Here is a 19,153-nt window from a genome sequence, read left to right as displayed (position 1 = left end):
GTGACCGATCAGAAGATGCAAGTTTCATATCTCTGATAAGTGTATTCTTTCAGTGAACCACTTTACAGTATACAGAAGCACTTCTCTTATGATCTAGAATTATGGTTATGCTTTGCAGCAGTTAAAACCATAAGCTAGATACTAACTGTTGTTGCTTTTCTTTTTTTTTTTAAAAAAAGTACTAGAACATACATAATTTCTCTGAGATTAAAAGTTACTTTATTATTTTCAGACAGTTCATCTTATATTACAAGCCTCCTTAGAGGTCAGCTCGAACTCCAAAGCCTGGTCCTTTGGGTGGTTCAGTCAGGGAAGTAAGCCCACCAGCTGGCTCACAAGAAAAACGCCCACTCCTGAAAAAGAAAGTTTTATTCACTGGTGGTATCGTTATAACCTTAAATACTGTTTAATCACTAGACAGAACACAGTTTAAGATCTGACTCAAGGCTGAAGCCACCTTTTCTTTCATCCTTTCTATTCATCCTTCAAAAACATGTGGTGCTACTCTTAAAAGGATTCCAAGCTCAGGAAGGGACAAATCATTTCAAACTGAAATGCAAGACAGGAGCACAAGTTTTCTTCTTTTAATTTGTAGGTTGGTCAGCCAAAGGCCATGTTGATCCCAGGAATACCAAAAGTAGTATCCAATTGTATCAGTCATATTTCTGTTGAAGAGACTTGCCTGTGTTTGGAAACTGTAACTGTTTAAGATTATTGTTCTTGCATTTAAAAAGTAATTAAAGAAACAACAGGAATAGGTGGCACACCCAAGTCAAACGAATTCCTCCATACCTGCAAATATATGTGTAGTTGGGCTAACAAAGAACAATAGGAAGTAACAGGTAGAAAAGTTCAGAAATAATAACAACACCTTCACAAACTTGCAATATTTGTTTTTTGTCAGAAACAAGAAAACCCACAACCAACAGGCATTTGTTGATTTACATGACCTAGACAAAAAAAAAATCCACGTGCTATCATTCCAAAATTAGGTACTAGGCCAAATCAGAATTCACGTTTCCACATTTTATGTTCCTCTAGTCACTCATCAAGAACATGAAAATTCTCTTCTCAGTTCTTTCCAGGGTGTTTTCTTTTGGCTTTGCATGTACAGAAAGGCACCAAATGCATGCCGTTCCGATCAGTAAATTAATATTTTAACTGTAGGTTGTGAATAAAAATCACTGGAAGGAATTTAGTTTCTCAACACAATTAGTATTCAAGTAGGTGGCTATTATTATGCAAAACAACATACCTTGGGCCAGGTTTGGGAACTTTGCCAGCCTTTAGCTCATCAATGATGTCTTCAATATCTTTAGGTGTCAAATCTTCCTGTGAACAATAAAATCATTGACAGAAAGAGTCAACAATTGTGCCAACTTCAGCATTCAAAATTAATCTGATTAGTGGCTCTCTTAGGTGTAGTCCTAGCAGTGGTCATTTTGATCCCGTCAGTTAACACACATTTAATAAACAGGGAAAATTTGAAAGTCTGCTGTCATTAATACTACCATTTGTTTTACATACAGTTGTAGAAATTGCTAAAACTAAATGCTCACACAGGTTATCTATAACATGGGTTTGTGCTTTCAGCTTCCTTAGTATATAAGTTAGCTGGATTCTTTGCCTGCCCACAATACACATGCCATTGCACATGCTGCCAAATGGTGTCAGCTGTGACAAAAAAAAATTGTGGCTACACTTAAAAAAATAAAACAGTACAGGTCTTAAAATATTTTGTTACCACATTTTGATTATTTTAGAAGTCAGATTTTTTTAAAAAGCTGTATTTCGTCATTACATTAATTCCTTTGATCTGACAGGCAGCTGCATAAGCCACAATTAAGAAGCCTAAACATAAAAAAATAGCATTAAACCAGCCTGTACTACCCAGACTACTTTTAAATGGTTTTAAAAGCTTATCAGATACCTATTTAAATACTCCGGATTTATGGGCAGACCACACTCACAAAAACATATCTCCATACTTGTCTAAATCAAAACAGTAACTGAAAGGAAAAAAATGTGGACACATTGAAATACAAGTGAAGCATTCCTGAAGAGGCCAAGATGCTTTTCCTGCCAACTGGAATCTGAAGTAACTGACCAAAATTGCAGAATCTCAAACAAGTGAAACTACAGGTAACCCTACAGAGAAGTTTAATATTTTAGAAGGGAATGTAATACTTACATAATAATTGTCATTTATCTGTACCATCGGTGCATTTACACAGGCACCTAAACATTCCACTTCTATCAGTGTGAAGAGTTTATCAGGTGTTGTTTCCCCAACTTTTATACCTAAACCAATGAAGAATATTAGCTGCAGGAATGATTAGTGAACAAGATTAATAAAGCATGAGTCTAAGCACTCCATAGTCTTCTCACTACTTGTACTAAAGCCAGAATACATTTAGGAGAATTTAACGATGCAAATGAGTCCAAAATACTTCCATCAAACAGAAGATTTTAATTAACTGTGAAGTCAGGCTTCAGATAAACTTTAGAGACCTCATTTACAGGTATGATTTGTTGAAAAATAACCATGAAATGGCAATTCTAAGAAACAGAACGACTCCACTCAGGAACACTTTCAGTAATCAATATATAGAGTAGGAAAATAAGGAAAACAGCTTTCCTGTGCTGATAGGAAATCAGTTAATATACAGTGTTGAGTACCGACTTCACAAATTAAGCATTAACACCGCTAGCTGCAAATTCATAAACAACGTCAAATTTATACACAAAGCCTTATTTCCTGAACAACTCTGTACGTGTACTTAGCTTCAATGACAGACACATCACTGTTCTAGCAATAGACACAGACCTTTCCCAGAGGGCAAGTTAGCCAAAATAACATCTCTCAGTTCTCTACAAAATACTCCATGGCTGGAAAGAATACTAAAAAGCAATTTTCTTTCACAGTTTTTAGAAGGGGGGAAAAACCCTCATTAAAAGTCTTAAGTGAGGCTGGTGTCTGGGCAGGAGCTGCACAATAATCCTTAAATGCTTTGATTTCTCAAGCAAAAAAAGTTATAGTTAAATTTAAGCAGTCTTCATAGTACTAAGCTAAGGCCAATCTCATCCAAACACGCCTTTTCCAGACAACAGAATATATGAAATGCAAACTAAGAAGCAGCTGCTCTGCAGCTCATCACAGAGCTGCTTAGGAAACATTAGCACAGCCTGCAACTCCATAGAAGGGGAAGAGTCACTGTGTCACACCCTCTTCCCCCCTTAACCACCCAGGAAGGAGAAAAAAAACAACCAACAAAACAACCAACAGAGAAACTTGCAAGTTCTCCTTACATCTCATACGATGCAGCACACAAGTGATTTTTTTCTATGGAGAATTCATAATTTGACAGTATCATGTTTGCCATTCAGAGGGACCCTGACAGGCTAGAAAGTTGAACCCATGTGAACCTCATGAAGTTCAACAAGGTCAAGCGCAAGGTTCTGCACATGGTTCGGGGCAATCCCAAGCACAGCTACAGGCTGGGCAGAGAATGGATTGAGAGAAGCCCTGAGAAGGATTTGGGGGTGTTGATTGATGAGATGCTCAACATGAGCTGGCATTGTGTGCTTGCAGCCCAGAAAGCCAATCCTATCCTGGGCTGCATCAAAAGGAGCATGACCAGCAAAGGGAGGTGATTCTCCCATCTACTCTATTCTCCTGAGACCCTGCTTGGAGTGCTGTGTCCAGCTTTGGGGTACAGGACAGACATGGAGCTGTTGGAGTAAGTCCAGAGGAGGACCACAGAGATGATCAGAGGGCTGGAGCACCTTTCTTAGGAAGACAGGCTGAGAGAATTGGGATTGTTCAGCCTGGAGAAGAGCTGAACAAGAGGGACTTTAGAAGCAGTTTGCCAGTACCTGAAGGGGTCTACAGGAAATCTGGAGAGGGGCTGTATACAAGGCTGTGTAGTGATAAGACAAGGGGTAGTGGGTTTAAGGTAAAGGAGGGGAGATGTAGTTTAAATACTAGGAAGAAGTTATTTACTATTAAGGTGAGGCACTGGAACAGGTTTCCAGGGAACCAGTGGCTGCCCCCTCCCTGGCAGTGTTCATGGCCAGGTTCGATGGGGCTTTGGGCAACCTGGTCTTGTGAATGGTATCCCTACCTATGGTAAGGGGTTGGAACTAGATGAGCTTTAAGGTCCATTCCAACACAAACCAGTCAGTGATTCCATGAATCTACCACCTTATGTAAAAACAAATAAAATCACAAATAGGTCTCCATACCACATAGACCTTAAAAATTTTTGGCATATAAAAAAAGCTCTATAGCAGAGTCCCCTCCTGTATACGAGATAAGGCTTACTTTCTCAGTCCAAGGGTCATACTAGAATAATGCATTTCCTGGCAAATTGCCTTTAAAACTACTCTAAGGCCACTAAACGGTACTCTAGACAAGGGTGCTTTTTTCTGCTATAATGTACTGAAATCTTTTAAAATAAAGAATAAAAAGCCAAATCTGAATTTTTAAGTGTTCAGTGCCTATTCTCCAATGTTTTCCCTGTATATTTTCAATATTATTGCTCTGCCCCCACAATATGAAAAGTTTTATTTCAGTACCATTAAGTAAAGGTAAAACAAATTACAGAAAGCGTAGTACAAACTTGTGTCATACCAAGCTTCTTCTTTATGGCTTCTAAAATACTATCGGAGTCCCGCAGCATGCAAGGCGTGGTGGTGCAGACCTGAATGTGGTATTTCCCAACAGGTTTGCGGTTATACATTGTATAGAAGGTTGCTACTTCATACACTCTCATGGGAGGCATTTCTAAAATTTCAGCAACCTGGAACAAGGGGAAAACAGACACTAACTATATTGAATTCTCACAGGGCATCAGCAAAGGCACTGACAAACCATTTCAGTAGAGTCACCTGTCCTCTGTCTGCAACTAAGTCATAAATAAGGGAGATGGGATGGGTATCGAAGCACAACTGTACTGAAGCACCAAGAAAAGACACCTGAGTTACTGTGATTGGAGTCACCCTGCTCAAGCACAAACTCCATTAAGCCACAGATTAGCACAGGAAGGAGCTCAGGTCAGTTCCCCCCCAGCATCTAGCATCACACACAAGCAGATGGAAGGAGCCAGCTGGGTTCCGGCTTTCACTGGCAGCTCCAGCTCATCCTGCACTTGGGCTCTTTTCCTGTGTGAATGAAGAGCTTGCTCACATCTGCGCACTCTGACCCACGTAAGCCGCCGTAAGGGAACACTTACGGATGGCACCATGCTCGCCTAATTTAGATGCAGCAGCTCTGTCTCAGGTTCTGTGACACACCAGGTCTGGCTTTAGAAACACCAAGCTGCATCTGCAGATTGACGTCAGAGCTAATAAACTGGGAGCAAAGCAGGATCTCCATGGAGCCAGTTCTGGTGCAAGCATCCCTGATCTCATTAACCTGGAAGCCTGGCAAACTGCTCAGGTTGAGAACGACTGTTTTCAAAGCTCTAACTATTTTATGTTCTGGTTGCTATAGTGGGCAAATAACAAACCACAGGAAGTATTTGTTCACTTAAAAACCTTAAGATCATTTTAAACATAGTATCAATCCAAAACTTATATAAAAATACTTTTCCCATTCAGTATTACTGTGAAACTGAGGCTTTATGCTATGCTGTGGGAACAGTGGCAGATGAAATTTACCCTTCTCTAAACATGCACATAACTCCTTCAGTAATTCCTGTAATACTCAGAATCCTCACCTAACATATCTTGATTAAATGTGTCATTTTCCATTTAAAAACTGATATGCCAGACTTACACAAAATATGACTTATCCATATAAACAAGAACATTTTATTTCTTGGTATTTTGATTACTGCCGTGCAACCTATCACTTTGGAGCAGTATAGGTGCTTGCTTGCTTATTTTGGCACACTTTTAATTCTGTGCACTTGCTGTGAGGTGTTATAAAGCACTCATGACACATACTACCCGACTGCTGCTTTGCAGAAGCCTTCATGGGCCCAGAGATAAAGCACAACCCTGGCGATGCATATAGTGCCACTAAGTCAGGAAAAGTCCACCACTTATCTTTTTATCTTTCCCAAAAATCACCAACAAACAAAACCTTTCAAGTTTCTGTCCCTACTTCCAGGATGATTCTGTGAAAAGACCCTACCTAAATACGGCTCATGTAGTTTTTATTTTGTTCCGCCTGCAGTTCCTAGTGCTGGGCTGACACTGTGTAAAGACCAGAGCCTGGAGTTTTCTGCATTAGTTTTACAGTTTTTTTAAATGTAGTTTCACAGGGAATTCTCACCATTCTGTGCCACTTCTAATTCTCACATTAGTATGCTTTGATATATAAGTGCTAATATTCTATTAAGACATTTAAAGAAAAAAGTAAAATTATGCTTGAAACATAATTAAGTACTAAATACCTTGTTCATAGCTGATATGGGCAGCCATCCATGTTGTCTTTGGGCCAAATCTAGTACTGCCATGACAGCTGCAGACTTGTGTCCCCCTGGGTAGTTGTTTATGATTGCTTCTATTCGCTTTTTACAAGGAAAAGAAGGGAAAAAATAAATCAGTATTGACCTAAAGACAAAGTCTGCAAATTTCACTTCTTTTCTTTGCCTGCATACCTTTTGGTTTTCAGGTGTGAACTCAAATGGAGTATCCGGATTATTTTCAGGACTGTCTCTGTGCTTCAGGAAAAGAAAAATAAAACATGTAAGAAGGTTGTCAGGAAATTAAGATTTATTGTTGTAAAATGTCTTCTCATTAAACAGGTACAGTTGAGCTGCTTGAATAAAACTGATATATTCCAACTAAAAATTTAATAGTACTCAATCATAAATGATTAAACATCTCTGGGAAAGTTATCAAAAATATTATTTCATCACTCTTAACTATTACATTCCTGTTATTTCCCATTCAATAAATTATTATTATTTGATGAATACAGCTTTGTTATCAAAATGTACTTTTTTTACACTGTTATTATTTTGATAGTTATGTTCAAACTTATCACAGGTCTTCTGGTTAATACCTTAATAAACTACAAGGAACTAAAACAGCCGCCCGGTTTTTTTTTGCCCATGAGATCTTTAACTATAAAAATTCTAAAGTTCATCAAGAAGCTTGCTACATAACTAAAACGTCTGCACATTCAAACACACGAACCCATTTTAACATTCTTTTGATTTGTAATGGATTTCAACAATTTAATTTTAGATACAATCCTCAATCAGAATGAAGAACCAAATTTTTTAATTAGTATTTCCAAAATAAGGTATTCGGTCATTATTTCTGAGGTGACCTTCTAGGGAATTATCAAATTGAAATTAGTCCTTCTACTTTCAGAAAATAAAAATTTGGATGCCTTGGAGAAAGTGAGAACTTCCTGCAGTAACATCTTTGTTCTGACAAAAATCTTTTCCACTAGGAAAACTTCCTGCACAAAATTTTCAGTTCTCTCTAAGCAGCTTATTATGGTACCCCTGAAATACCCATAGCTGAATTTAATTCCAAATATACAATTACTAAATCAAGAAAACTTCAAATTAAATCGAAAGTCTGGGGGAAAACACACGCTATACTTGAGGCTTGATGTTAAAAGTAATCCACAACCAGCTAACAATAAAAGCTTGAGAAGTGTGTTTAGGAGAAAGCAGCCCACTCCACTGACTTTCACTTTGATTGTTTCCTCTGGTAGTCTAGGGCGATATTGCAGTTTCCATGCTGTGCTCTTATTAACCAATGCAGGATTTAATAAAAAAAAACCAAAAAACTTAACATTGCAAGATATTTACATCCTGCAAGACTGTCACCAGTGCAGAACTTACAAGTCCACAGCTGTTGCTGGATTTAGAAATTCCAAGATGGAAGTATCAGAAGGCCAAATACTTAACTTCCAATTGCATCTTGCCTTGATAATCTCACAAGAGATTCCCTTTGCTTATCCTGTCCAAATGCTGAGGCAGCCAGTTCTACTGCGGCCATCAAGCAAGGCCTACCGCAGTTCCAAGTCAAATCTAAAACTACAGCCAATATATACCTCTCCACCAAGGATGACCTCCCCTTAATAACAAGAACTGCAGAAAGGTTAAGTATTAGTGTGTTCAAAGGGAATCAGTTTTTAAGTATGAATTTATTGCTGTGTGATCTACAAGATAACATGAAACAGCTTAAAGGAACATGACTGCCTCTATTTTAGAATGATCCTTCTAGTTAAAGGATTTGGCTCCTCATACATAGTGTTGGTGAGGGTTTTCTAGCAATTTTAATGGCAACCCAGCAATCAAAAAGAGGCCAATAGAGAAAAACTAACTGGAAACACCACACACAACCTTTTTTTCACTCACAGACCTGTTCTGCGTCTTAGCTGCACAGATCAAATCCATGATTCATGATAAGTATTTCCATAACTTCCCTTTTCCTCCAAAATTTGCATCCCTGTTTTACTTCTGGCTGCTATTTTGCCTTCCCTTGATATTCGACAGTTACAATTGTACTTGATCTCAATTTCTTTTGCAAGTAAGTATATTTGAATTATTAAAATCTCCTTCTTTGTCTAGAACAGCTGCTCTTTTCAGTGTAGCATCTCTAAACTGATATCCGTAAACACCCGAGATGTGAACAGGAATAATGAGGCCGTTTTATCAGCTTGCCACACAGTTGCATACAGCAAGACTCCTTGATACACCCCATGATCATTCTGTAAACACACAGGTGAATACTAAGTAAGATCACATCACCTTGTTTTGTTTCCCATTTTCCTAAATGGGCTTCATGTAACTGTGCTGTGGAGAGTTTGATAGTCTTCTTTGAGACCTCACAAGCTTCTAGGTCTGCTGAGCTGTTAGGAATTTGTCAATCACACGTTCCCTAGCTATCAGAAATAAGACAGATTTGGAGCAGCTCTCTTGTGTTACTACCAGCAAACAATCTATATAGTCCTAAACTTGGTAATACTCTTTCTGGAAGCATGATCTCGGTGCCTGTGAAGGCATAAGATTGAATTTACTGTTTGAGAAAGTCTCCTCTTGGCTGTTTCAGAATAAAAAAGAGTTTCAGTATAAGTCTTCTTATTTCTGTTATGTTTCTAACAACAAGTAAGGAAAAAGCATGAAAAAACTTTGCAGAGGGATACAAGGGCATGCAAATCCACACTGCCTGTAACAATAGATTTAATACGACCAGGCCCCCTGTGAGTGTGTCCCCTGCTGTCCTACTGATTTCCTACAAGGAAAGCACAACAAGAGGCACCAATGTGCTTTGCAAAACAAAACCAAGACACCGTGTGTAAACTGACACACAAAGAAGACCACAACAACAGGCTAGAGTTACTCCCAGGTAAGCCTACTATTCATCCACAAGCAGTTAACAGCCTTTGACACTTTATCCACTTCTAATATTCCAGAAACATAAGACTTATTTTTGGGGTCCCCCACTACCCTCCCTACAGGAACCTGGGGAAAAAAAAGTCCAATTTTCTGACTATGTTATACAAACGTGTAGCAGCGATTAAAGTAAAACTTTCAACTTAGCTCAGCAGAATTTTCCTTTGAAATTTGCTGTGCTAAATAATACCTGAAATTTGCTCTAAAGGGTTTCACTTGTAGTTAGGGCAAACAATTACACACACACAAGGACATCCAACTGTCTTCTTCCCATAGGCCTTTGACTTCATTGAAGAAATATTACCCTATTTAAAAAAAGCACCAAAACCAAACCCCACCCATAAAAAACCCCACCCACAAAGAATTTCCTACACTCTGCTAGCAATAATTCCATTGTGGTATAAGATTAAAAGGAGTGAATGATGCTGTTAAGTAAAACAGCTGGGTATCACCAATAGCTAGCTAAAACACACACTTCTCTCTGTTTTCAAGATCACCAGTTACTTAAATCTTGAAAAATACCTGGATAATTTACAAGGTTATCTAGCTTCATATGCCAGATACCAACACCCACTAGGGTGCTAAAGACACCTTTCGCCTGTGTTCACCAACCTCAAACTACACTTGAAGTTTCCTATGTTGTCATCCTACGCCGTTTCCTCTATTCCTTGAATACCAGCTCACACTCCATTAATCATCAATGATTGCTCAGGTTTCTGGAAAAGTATACAAAGCACGTACTGTAATCTCATTAACTTCATCTTATGGGAAAAGCCGTAGAGACAGCTGCAGAAAGGCAACAACAAGAAAAACATCTCTCCAAAAATGCTGAGCACCTGCTTTCAGCAAAGTGGTCATTTCTCTAGTAAAGAGCTGATTGTTGCTGAACGTTGGGAAAATGCCAAATCATCAGCTGTTGAACTGCAGGCTAGATAAAGCTCTGAATGGAATACAATGGGACAGAATGCATCTCTCAGATGCTTCAGGTTCTCTTCAGAGGTAGATAGAAAATACATCTGCTTTACACATTTAAATTCTAGTTTTTCTTCCCCCATCACTACGTGTACATATAATGGCATAACGGCCTCAATTATGAATCATTATGCAATGTGCCATAGGACATAATATGATGAAGAACTGCACTTTCCAACTGCTAGTGAACAGGGCTAGACCTGGAACTAAGAGTTAATTCTGTAGCAAATTTCCAAAATCAATTACAGGCACAATTTCTTGAAACTCCTGAAAGTTTTTGCAAACTCAATTTTAACTTCAGCTAAAAAAAAGAGAACTGTTATATAATAAGTTTCAACAAAAATCTCAACTGCAGTCACACACAAATGCTGTTAATATCACCATTACTATTCATAAATCAGAATTCTCCTTATGTAAGAAACACAAGGCCAAAACCTAAATAAACCCTTTTGATACTCCACTGCCACTCTAACAAAAAGTTTTATTAAAAAGGACCACTACCTTGTAAATTCCAGCAGGCTTCTATTGCAAGATCTACCCATCAGATCTCGCCCAGCAGATTAAAATGAGCGCATTCCAAATTCTTCTTTCACACCCCCCTTCAAGTACGGCAGAAAATGACTTACCACGAATAAGGCTCCTCCACTGGCGTTGCGCACTGCTGTTCTATGTATGTATCGAATCTGTCTTATCTACAAACAAGATAAAGTATTTACAGTTAATAATTTACATAGCTGCCAGGGGCTGCTGTCAGAACCAGCCTGAAACTCTAATGTCATCGCTAATTTTCAATTAAGTCAACAGAAGAATATTAAGAGCTCTCCTGTGCTGTTTGGAGAACACACTTCATAGTTCATCTTAACCTTCTCAGGCAATCCAGTAGCTAAAGGATTTAACTTCAAACCATAATACTCTGCCACAGCTTAATACAACTGCCTTAATACATAAACTGCCATCAAACATTTTATTAATAATTTCCCTGTTTGTTACTTTAAAGAGTTTGCAGAAACGACCCCTGTTGAGGTTCTTCTCAGTAAGTATTTACATGCTTCTTCAGTTTTCATCTAACTAAACTGTGAGACCAGGCATAAGAGAACTCAAAATATCAACAGGACGAGGCCCAGTGCAAGCTGTATTCAGCTCTTCCCTGTAGTCTCTGGATTTTTCACGCCTGAACAGCTCAAGCTTCTGAGATTGTGGGCAGCTTTACTAAAGCAATTTGTTTACACTGTCTTGTCATAAGCAAACACTCTAACAGTCTTACATTAATTTTTGTATTGAACTCTAGTCCAATTTTGCTTAAAGAGAAGTACAGCATATTAAACCCCCCCCCCATAACTCCCCACCCCCTGCAACCTAAATTCTGTTAGTGTATAGAATCTGTGGGATTCCAAGTAGATCAGTATAAAACTAGCAAAAAATACAGGCACCAGGTCAGGTCTGAAAACCAAGTCTACATAGCAGGAAACTAAAGTTCTTTTTCTTCTCTAAGTGCAACCTAGTCAGCTCAATTTTTTTTCAGCAGCAGATCGTCTGGTTTCACCTGCAATGTAGTTTCACACAATGGCTGCAGTCTTTCCCTGTCATATGATCAGTCCTTCCAGGAAGTACAGGTTTACTAAGCAGCCGTGTGTATTATGTACAATGGATCAGTTTCCTCTTTGCTGTCTGCTTCTGGTTCATCTGAAAGCAGCAGCCAGGAAAGAAATTCATTTCCTGCCACTCTGTGTCAGAGGCAAAAATGAACTCTTGGATACACAGATAATTCTGCAGACTGCAGATCATTCCCGAGTGCCACCTTTTCCAAGAGTCTATTGCCGTTATCCACGGAGGGTGAAGCACATCAAACTGAACTACTGCCAACTTGTGTGCCCTCTGGGAGCCAAACAACAAGTAAAATTCAAACAAAAAGTATAAGCACAGCAAGCAAATACAACTGAAATTCTGCAGACAACGCGTGTAAATGAGGATTTGATGTTCTGTTATAAATCCTACTAAATGCCAAGTAAATACAGTGTATATGCAGTTTTGGTTCTGAAGAGACCACTACCACGTTGTAAACTTCATGTTTTTAACTGCAGAGCCCTACAAAAAGCACTTAAAGATGAAATGTCTTTATCCAATGTTATTGTGCTGTTTCCAAGAACCAAAACCTATAAATTTCAGACTTTAAGGAATAGGACTAGAGCCCTTTTTTTTTTTTGCACTGGCCTAAAATATTTCAATTAGCATTAAGGGTCGACTCAGGATCACAAAATAAACCCAGGGCTTTCCTTCCGACGGTCAGCCTCGCCTACACGGGCGAGCCAGAAACAGCCTTTGCACTTGGGAAGCGCCCCACCAACCTACAGCAGCGCCAGGCAGCTGCTGCTGGAGCCCTTTTCTCTTGATGCAGGCAGGGCAATTCCACAGCCGGTCAGGTAACTCGGGCAGGCCCCGACGGCGAAAGAGACACCCAGCAACAACACCCTTCCACCGCCTGCACCTGGCCTCTCCTGCCCGAGGCTGTGCCCCGCCGCGGGATGCCGCCGCCGCCTGCCTACTGCGGCGGCAGCACCCACCTCCCTCCCCGCCGCGGCCTCCCGCCTCAGCGGCGGCCCCGGCCCTCCTCTAACCGAGCGGGCGCCCAGCGGGGGCAGACAAGGCAGCACAGCAACCCCTCCCACCCCCCCTTACCGAGCGTGCGGCCGCGGCGCGCAGGGGAGCGCAGAGGAACATGGCGCCGGCGTCAGAAACGACGACCCCCAAGTTCCCCCTCCTTCCCTCTCCTTGAGGCCTCCGCGCTCGCCCTCCGCGCAGCGGCAAGGAGACCCGCCCCGCGCATGCGCCGGCGACGCCCGGCTGCGTGCGCGCTCCCGGCAAGCCGTGAGCTCGGGCGGGAGCGCGGCCGGGCGGCGGGAGCTGTGCTCGCTTTTCTCCGCCGGCGGGTATGGCGGCGGCCTGCTGTGGAAGGAGCAGGGATCCAGCTTGTCCCTCCCGCAGATGTAGAGTTCCTGCCTTTGCCAGACCTGGCGGTTGAGGCACGCCAGAAGGCGTGTATGGGGATCGTCAGTGAACGTTCACCTTTTGTGGCTTACACCCGAGTGACACCCTCCCTCCCACACTCCCCCCAGTTTTCTTCTGGCGACAAGCATCTGTAATAAAAAGGGGGGGATTGCAGAAACTGCTGAGGGCTTTTTGGGCCTCCGTTTTCCTCCTTTCTACCCGGTTTTGTTGATTGGGGTGTTTAGAGCATGGTTTGACCTCTCTTGATCAGAAAAAAAACAAGAATAAAAATTTGTTTATCTTCTTGGCCTTTGATATATGTTCTCATTTTACAGTATAATTCAGTTAATAACAGTACAAGTGTTGGAACCAAAGAAGATCTAAGTAACAGGCTCCCCCCTGGATGCAACCAGTTGTTAGAAACAGCAGTGACAGACCCATCCTTGTGCAGATCCCTCACTGTTCAGGTCTTGTGATGAGAAACGCAAATGTATGGGGTTTTCTTCACTGTAAAATAAAGTCACGTTTTTCAAATAACAACTAAAAAGGAAGTCTTTTATAACAATCAGTACTCAGCATTGCAGGTCTGTAAAACATCAGCTGATGTTCCAACACCTTTTACCATATCCTTCCCTCTGAGAAGTACCTCCCCTGCTCTGCTCACCCTCTTTGTCTACAAGTGATGCAGCCTTAATTGAATTCATGAAGTGTACACTGAAAATCTATCTGCATATATTTTGGTTTTGCAAAAATTGTGGTGATTTGCCAGTTGACACAACGAGCATCAAATACTTTGAGTAAGTAACAATAAAACAAAATTTCACCTTTCCTGTTTACCTCCATCCAAAAACGTTAACTTAGTTTTCACCTGCTGATTTATGTTGAAAGAGCCTGTTTTGCTTCATATAAACGTTCAAAATGGAAGGACTTAATACACTAGAGCAAACTGAATTTTATTTCAAAGGTTTCATGACTGCCTTATGGATTTGCGCTGATACAGTCGTCCATCAGGGCACTTGTTGGGACGAAAGGCCAGGTCAGACAGAACTCCATTGGCTGTGCCTACATAGAGGGCTCCTGTAGAGAAACCTGTGTGTACAGTGAGACAGGAGCCCCCATGCACCCTAACAGATAGCTCTAGACAAAGGCCAAAACCACTAGGCAATGCACATATTCAAACTATAAAAGCTACCTAATTTATTACTCTTTCAGCTAACAGCAAGTATACATGCTCACAGATACAGACGTATATGTATGTACGTTCATGTACATATTTGGCAACCTTTACTGTAATTAACGTCCTTTTAGCAGAATACTTGTCATTTGCACAGACCTGGTAGGATGTGGTACTGGCTCTCTGGTTAGATTATTGCCTTTTGCATGTGGGTTTACTGTAGTCAGGGGTTGTCTTCCTGCTCCTCATTCTTCATTTCCTCAATGCTGAGAGCTCTGTCAGCATTTGTACTTTAAGTGCTCCTGCTAGTAATTGATATTCTCATTGATTTGTTTCCACTAATTATTTAGTCGCTGATAAACGTCACTTCTGTACTTGTATGTTAACCTGAGATGAATTCTTAAAACACTTAAAAGACTGCCTATAGCAGAGCAAGCATAAAGGGGCAGCAATGTTCAGGCACAAATTACAGTTTCTGTTGCTAAGCCAAATTTTTATATCCTGTTGAGAATCTTCCCTAGGCATACAGTCTAATAATAGCAAAGGCCATGTATGATTAGATTCATGGGCTGGTTTTATACTATAAAATGCATAATCACCGGAATTTATTAACTCTAGAAGCTACCTCGATATGCATTTTTCAGTTGGACTTCGTGAATGTCTTACTACATGAGGAAAAAAACATGTTTTGAAGCATTTTAATTTAAACTTGGTCTATTTATCGAAAGACAAGACTGAAAAAACAGCTGGGACTTGAACAGGAGCCCAGTACCTGCAGCGTTTTGCAGACTTGACCAGTGCTTTGTGCATTCTGCCTTCTGCAGGTGCTGAACTGACGTGCCAAAGGCCTGCCCACACAGGGCCTGGTGCTGCATCTGCACCACGAAGCACGAGCACACAGCTGCACAAACCGCCAGTGGTACCTAAGAGGGTCTCCTATGGACCACAGTGATTTCGGACAACTCCTTTACCTTTGTGACCCATCAATAAGGGAAGCTGCGTTAAGGAGAACAAAGCTTCCTGTGGCTTTTTTGACAAGGAGGTGCAGCAGATGAAGCACTTGTGCCTATGTCTCCAGTAGGACAGGGGTGCAAGGATGGGCAATAAATGGGCAGACGACCTTCTCTACGGCCCTCCCTTCTTCCTCCAGCTGAGATTAGTGCTCTCCATCTTCTCTTCGGATTGGAAGACTGTGTCTCCTTGTGTGTCTGCTGGGGCAGGTCCAGAGTTCCCAGAGATAATTTTGTTCCTAGTGAACCACTCAGTCTTGTAAGATGCCACAAGGCAAACCCAGTCACAGCTTGTAAGGACCCCTAGGGAGGCAACTAGGAAAGCTGAGGCCTCCTTGGAGTTAAACCTTGCAAAGGAGGTCAAGGACAACAAGAAAGGGCTTCTTCACATACATTGCAGACAAAACTGACACTAGAGACAATGTAGGTCCTCTGCATTCAAAACCCACCTGGATATGTTACTGTGTGATTTAGTCTAGGTGATCCTGCTCTGGCAGGGGGGTTGGACAAGGTGATCTTTAAAGGTCCCTTCCAACCTCTAACATCCTGTGGTTCTGTGTGATTCTGATTTTGTAACCCCACACCCTGTCCCTGGCAGCCTTGCAAGCTCTAATTGCATAGGCTAGTAAGGGAGAGATGGAGAATACTACTGTTTTCTGAAAATGTAGGCTAGAAATTATTCTTGCAATCAAATAATTATCTACTGTGTCATTGGATTTCCTTATTAGTATGGATTTATGCCAAATAATTGCTCTCAGGCTTTCGTTTTAAATGGAAATATACTAAGATACTTAATGACTGTTACCTTACTCTCCATCATGAAATACAAAACCAAACAAATCAGTTTTCATTAATCTCAGTCCATTATTCATGCACAGGCAGTCGCTGTATATTTTCCTGACATTGCAAAGTAGCACTTCCAGCCATAGCAGTACACGTGGTATTAACCAAGCAGACTGGAGAGCGTTCACTTTTCATTATTTTAGGATACATGCTCTAACATTAAGTAAATAAATAGTAAATAATCAGCAGGGTAGGGACTGTGAATGTTGACACACCGTTTGAAGAGATTCTTCTGAAAACGGGTCATCTGGGGAGAACATAAATGCTATCAAATGGTGTCACAGGCTTCCTGTTACATTAAAACACCTTCAGTCAGCTCTGCTGTCAGCTACGTGGAAAAGGCTATTAAGATCTTTCTAAAACCTCAGGGTTATGCATTAGTCGGTTCATATTTAACCAGCACAGTGATCTATTTCAGGAAGTGCGACAACACAGGAGACAAATCGAAGAGACCATGTTAAATAATTAAGACCTAAAAACCATTTGAAAACAAAATTTTCACATTGCAACTCTGTGCAAAAAAAATCGCTTGTACACTCAGGAGCATTTCAGATGAAAAAGCATCACTCTCTTTGTGATAGATTAGGTATAATTAATCAAAAAATTATATGTACCGCAGGGAAGAATTATTGTAAAGTATGATCTGAGGCACATTTCTGTGAGCAAAGTGGGCAGTGAACTGCCTGCTCATTTAACACGCCCACCTGGCAACTGTAAATACTGGGATGGGTGTTTATTAGCATCACAGAAGGAACTCTTCTAGCAAAAGATGATTGTATGGGTAGTGTTGAGGTCGTAGGTGGAGCCACTTCTGCAGAACGTTTTTCTTCAGAGAAATAACTGCAGAAGGATGGAGACTGGAAAATGAGAAGGCACAGGAACGTGGAGAAAACCCAACCCACAATCACACAGCCACAGCTCTGAAGAAAAATTAAGAGCCAAACTGGAAGTGAACACCAGGGAATACTGGTGCAGGAGGAGGCTGGCTGGGATGGTAATAGTCCTTACTATACGGAGAAACCTGGGAGGCGTAGTAGGTGTTAGAGCATCTGAAAAGACATTTGTAAAGAAGGAGCATGACGCTGCCACAGGCCCTATCTTCTGTGCTGGTGGGAAGTGTATAGCTCCACTGAATGAGAGAGAACTGAACTGATTTTCCTTGTCCAAGGACTAGCCTGAGACATTCGAGCTTTCACAGCCCACTGCGTACAACAAACATTTCAGTTCTTGTGTTGCTGTCCACTTTGGTTCCATGGCTTGAGTACTAGAGACCATAAATTTGTATCTCTCTTCTACAGCTTGCTTGAAGGAAATGGCAGCAGTACTAGTGAAGGATGGTGGATGACAATGAAAAGAGGCTTGAGCTGTGTTGTGTACCTACCGCAGGTAAAATGCTTGTAACCTTGGCATCCCACTGAATGAAAAAGAGGAAGTTCTGCAGTAGCTGTGGAGACGTGAACTCAGTAAAATACTGATAATGTGGTTTAGCTAGTGATTTTGGTGAAGTTTGATATATTTTTAAATATAAAAGTAATCTGTACTTAAATTCAAAGATGATTTGTTGGCATCCCTTCATGATATAGTCTGTTCTGTACACAGATGTCATTACAGATTAGCATCACATGGTATGTTTTTTCTTTGCCATGTACTTCCTTCATGACACATCACACTTCATTCCACATGCCTACACATTGTTTATGTTTCTAGATGTTGCTTTAGTGTTACTGCAGTCTACTGAGAAAACCCATACGGTAGTATGAAACATTCTTCCACTGGTAGAGTAAGGTTGTTGAATAACAGCTTTATGGTGTTTACTATTTGCACAAAGGAACTGTACAGTTTTTTAAGTCCCTTGATTAGATTTGTACTTCCTATTGAGTTGCCTCAATATGCTGCAGCAGTTTAAATGTCACCTCTGTGTGGAAGTACGTTTCATATTAAGTATGAAAGTGTAAATGCAATTAAAGTTTAGAAAGAATAAAGTTTAGAATGAACTTGAACTGTCCTTTATTTCTACTAATCACATCATTTAGAAATACGTGCAAATAACTTAAATGTGCCCATACAGATAGATATTTGTGCTGGGAATGAAATAATCATAGTTGGTATTTAATTAAGGCTTTATTTTCCAAGGATAAAGAACTTGTTTAGAATGTGATTAGGAATTATTGTAGTTATTTTACAGTTAGGAAAATGTGAAGAAAATGTGTACTGACCCCCAGTTAGTCACAAGAAGTCACTGAGAACTGGAAAACTACTCAAGTTCATTGACCTATTACCTCACATCCTATTCCATGGACCATGTTTTTCTCCCAGTCTGAGGGAAATTCAATTCCCAGTGATCAAGCATCCATAATCCCTGGTTTGCAGCGTAGGAAGGGCACTAGGAACAAATTCTTCTCAACTGAACTCTTAATAGAGAGGAATGAGGAGATAAATGAATTCACACACTTATCTTTAGACACTTAAATGCCCAGTGTAGAAATTTGCACTCCTTGTGTAGTTATCGACTCTCTCCTGACTACGCACAGAGCCGGAAGAGCTGCCTTCCTAAGCTGGTCTCCCAAACAGCTACCAAAAGCTGTAAGGCAGCACGGCTTCCACAGAGTCTACACAATTTAATTTGAATTCTCACATTGCTTCTGTATTCAGGCTAAATATTAATTTAAGCCTGAGAATATTTTGATGTGTAAATAAACTGCTGTAAGAGCCACTGCTCCTCTCTTCAACAAGGCTATGAAAGGCTGGTCTGACTTGCATTGGCATCTCCTGACTTTCTCATGTTAATCACCCGTGAAGTT

At 40.6% G+C, this 19,153-nt stretch overlaps 1 protein-coding gene across 1 annotated transcript; it reads right to left on the bottom strand.

The window, feature by feature from the left end:
- Positions 1 to 196: 196 nt before the first annotated feature.
- NDUFV2 (NADH:ubiquinone oxidoreductase core subunit V2) lies at positions 197 to 13,103 on the bottom strand. The gene is made up of 8 exons (XM_084280412.1): positions 13,017 to 13,103; positions 10,967 to 11,032; positions 6,609 to 6,671; positions 6,402 to 6,518; positions 4,634 to 4,802; positions 2,192 to 2,301; positions 1,256 to 1,332; positions 197 to 353 (listed from the first exon to the last, which is right to left on the bottom strand). The coding sequence occupies exons 1-8, from the start codon at positions 13,056 to 13,058 to the stop codon at positions 260 to 262; spliced, it is 738 nt and encodes a 245-aa protein (XP_084136538.1). The 5' UTR covers positions 13,059 to 13,103; the 3' UTR covers positions 197 to 259.
- Positions 13,104 to 19,153: the final 6,050 nt, after the last annotated feature.

Source organism: Gallinula chloropus, assembly GCF_964237585.1.
Source record: "Gallinula chloropus genome assembly, chromosome: 2".
Classification (NCBI taxonomy): domain Eukaryota; kingdom Metazoa; phylum Chordata; class Aves; order Gruiformes; family Rallidae; genus Gallinula; species Gallinula chloropus.
The sequence above is the reverse complement of the archived record's forward strand: the minus strand, read 5'-3'. Positions and strand labels throughout refer to the sequence as shown.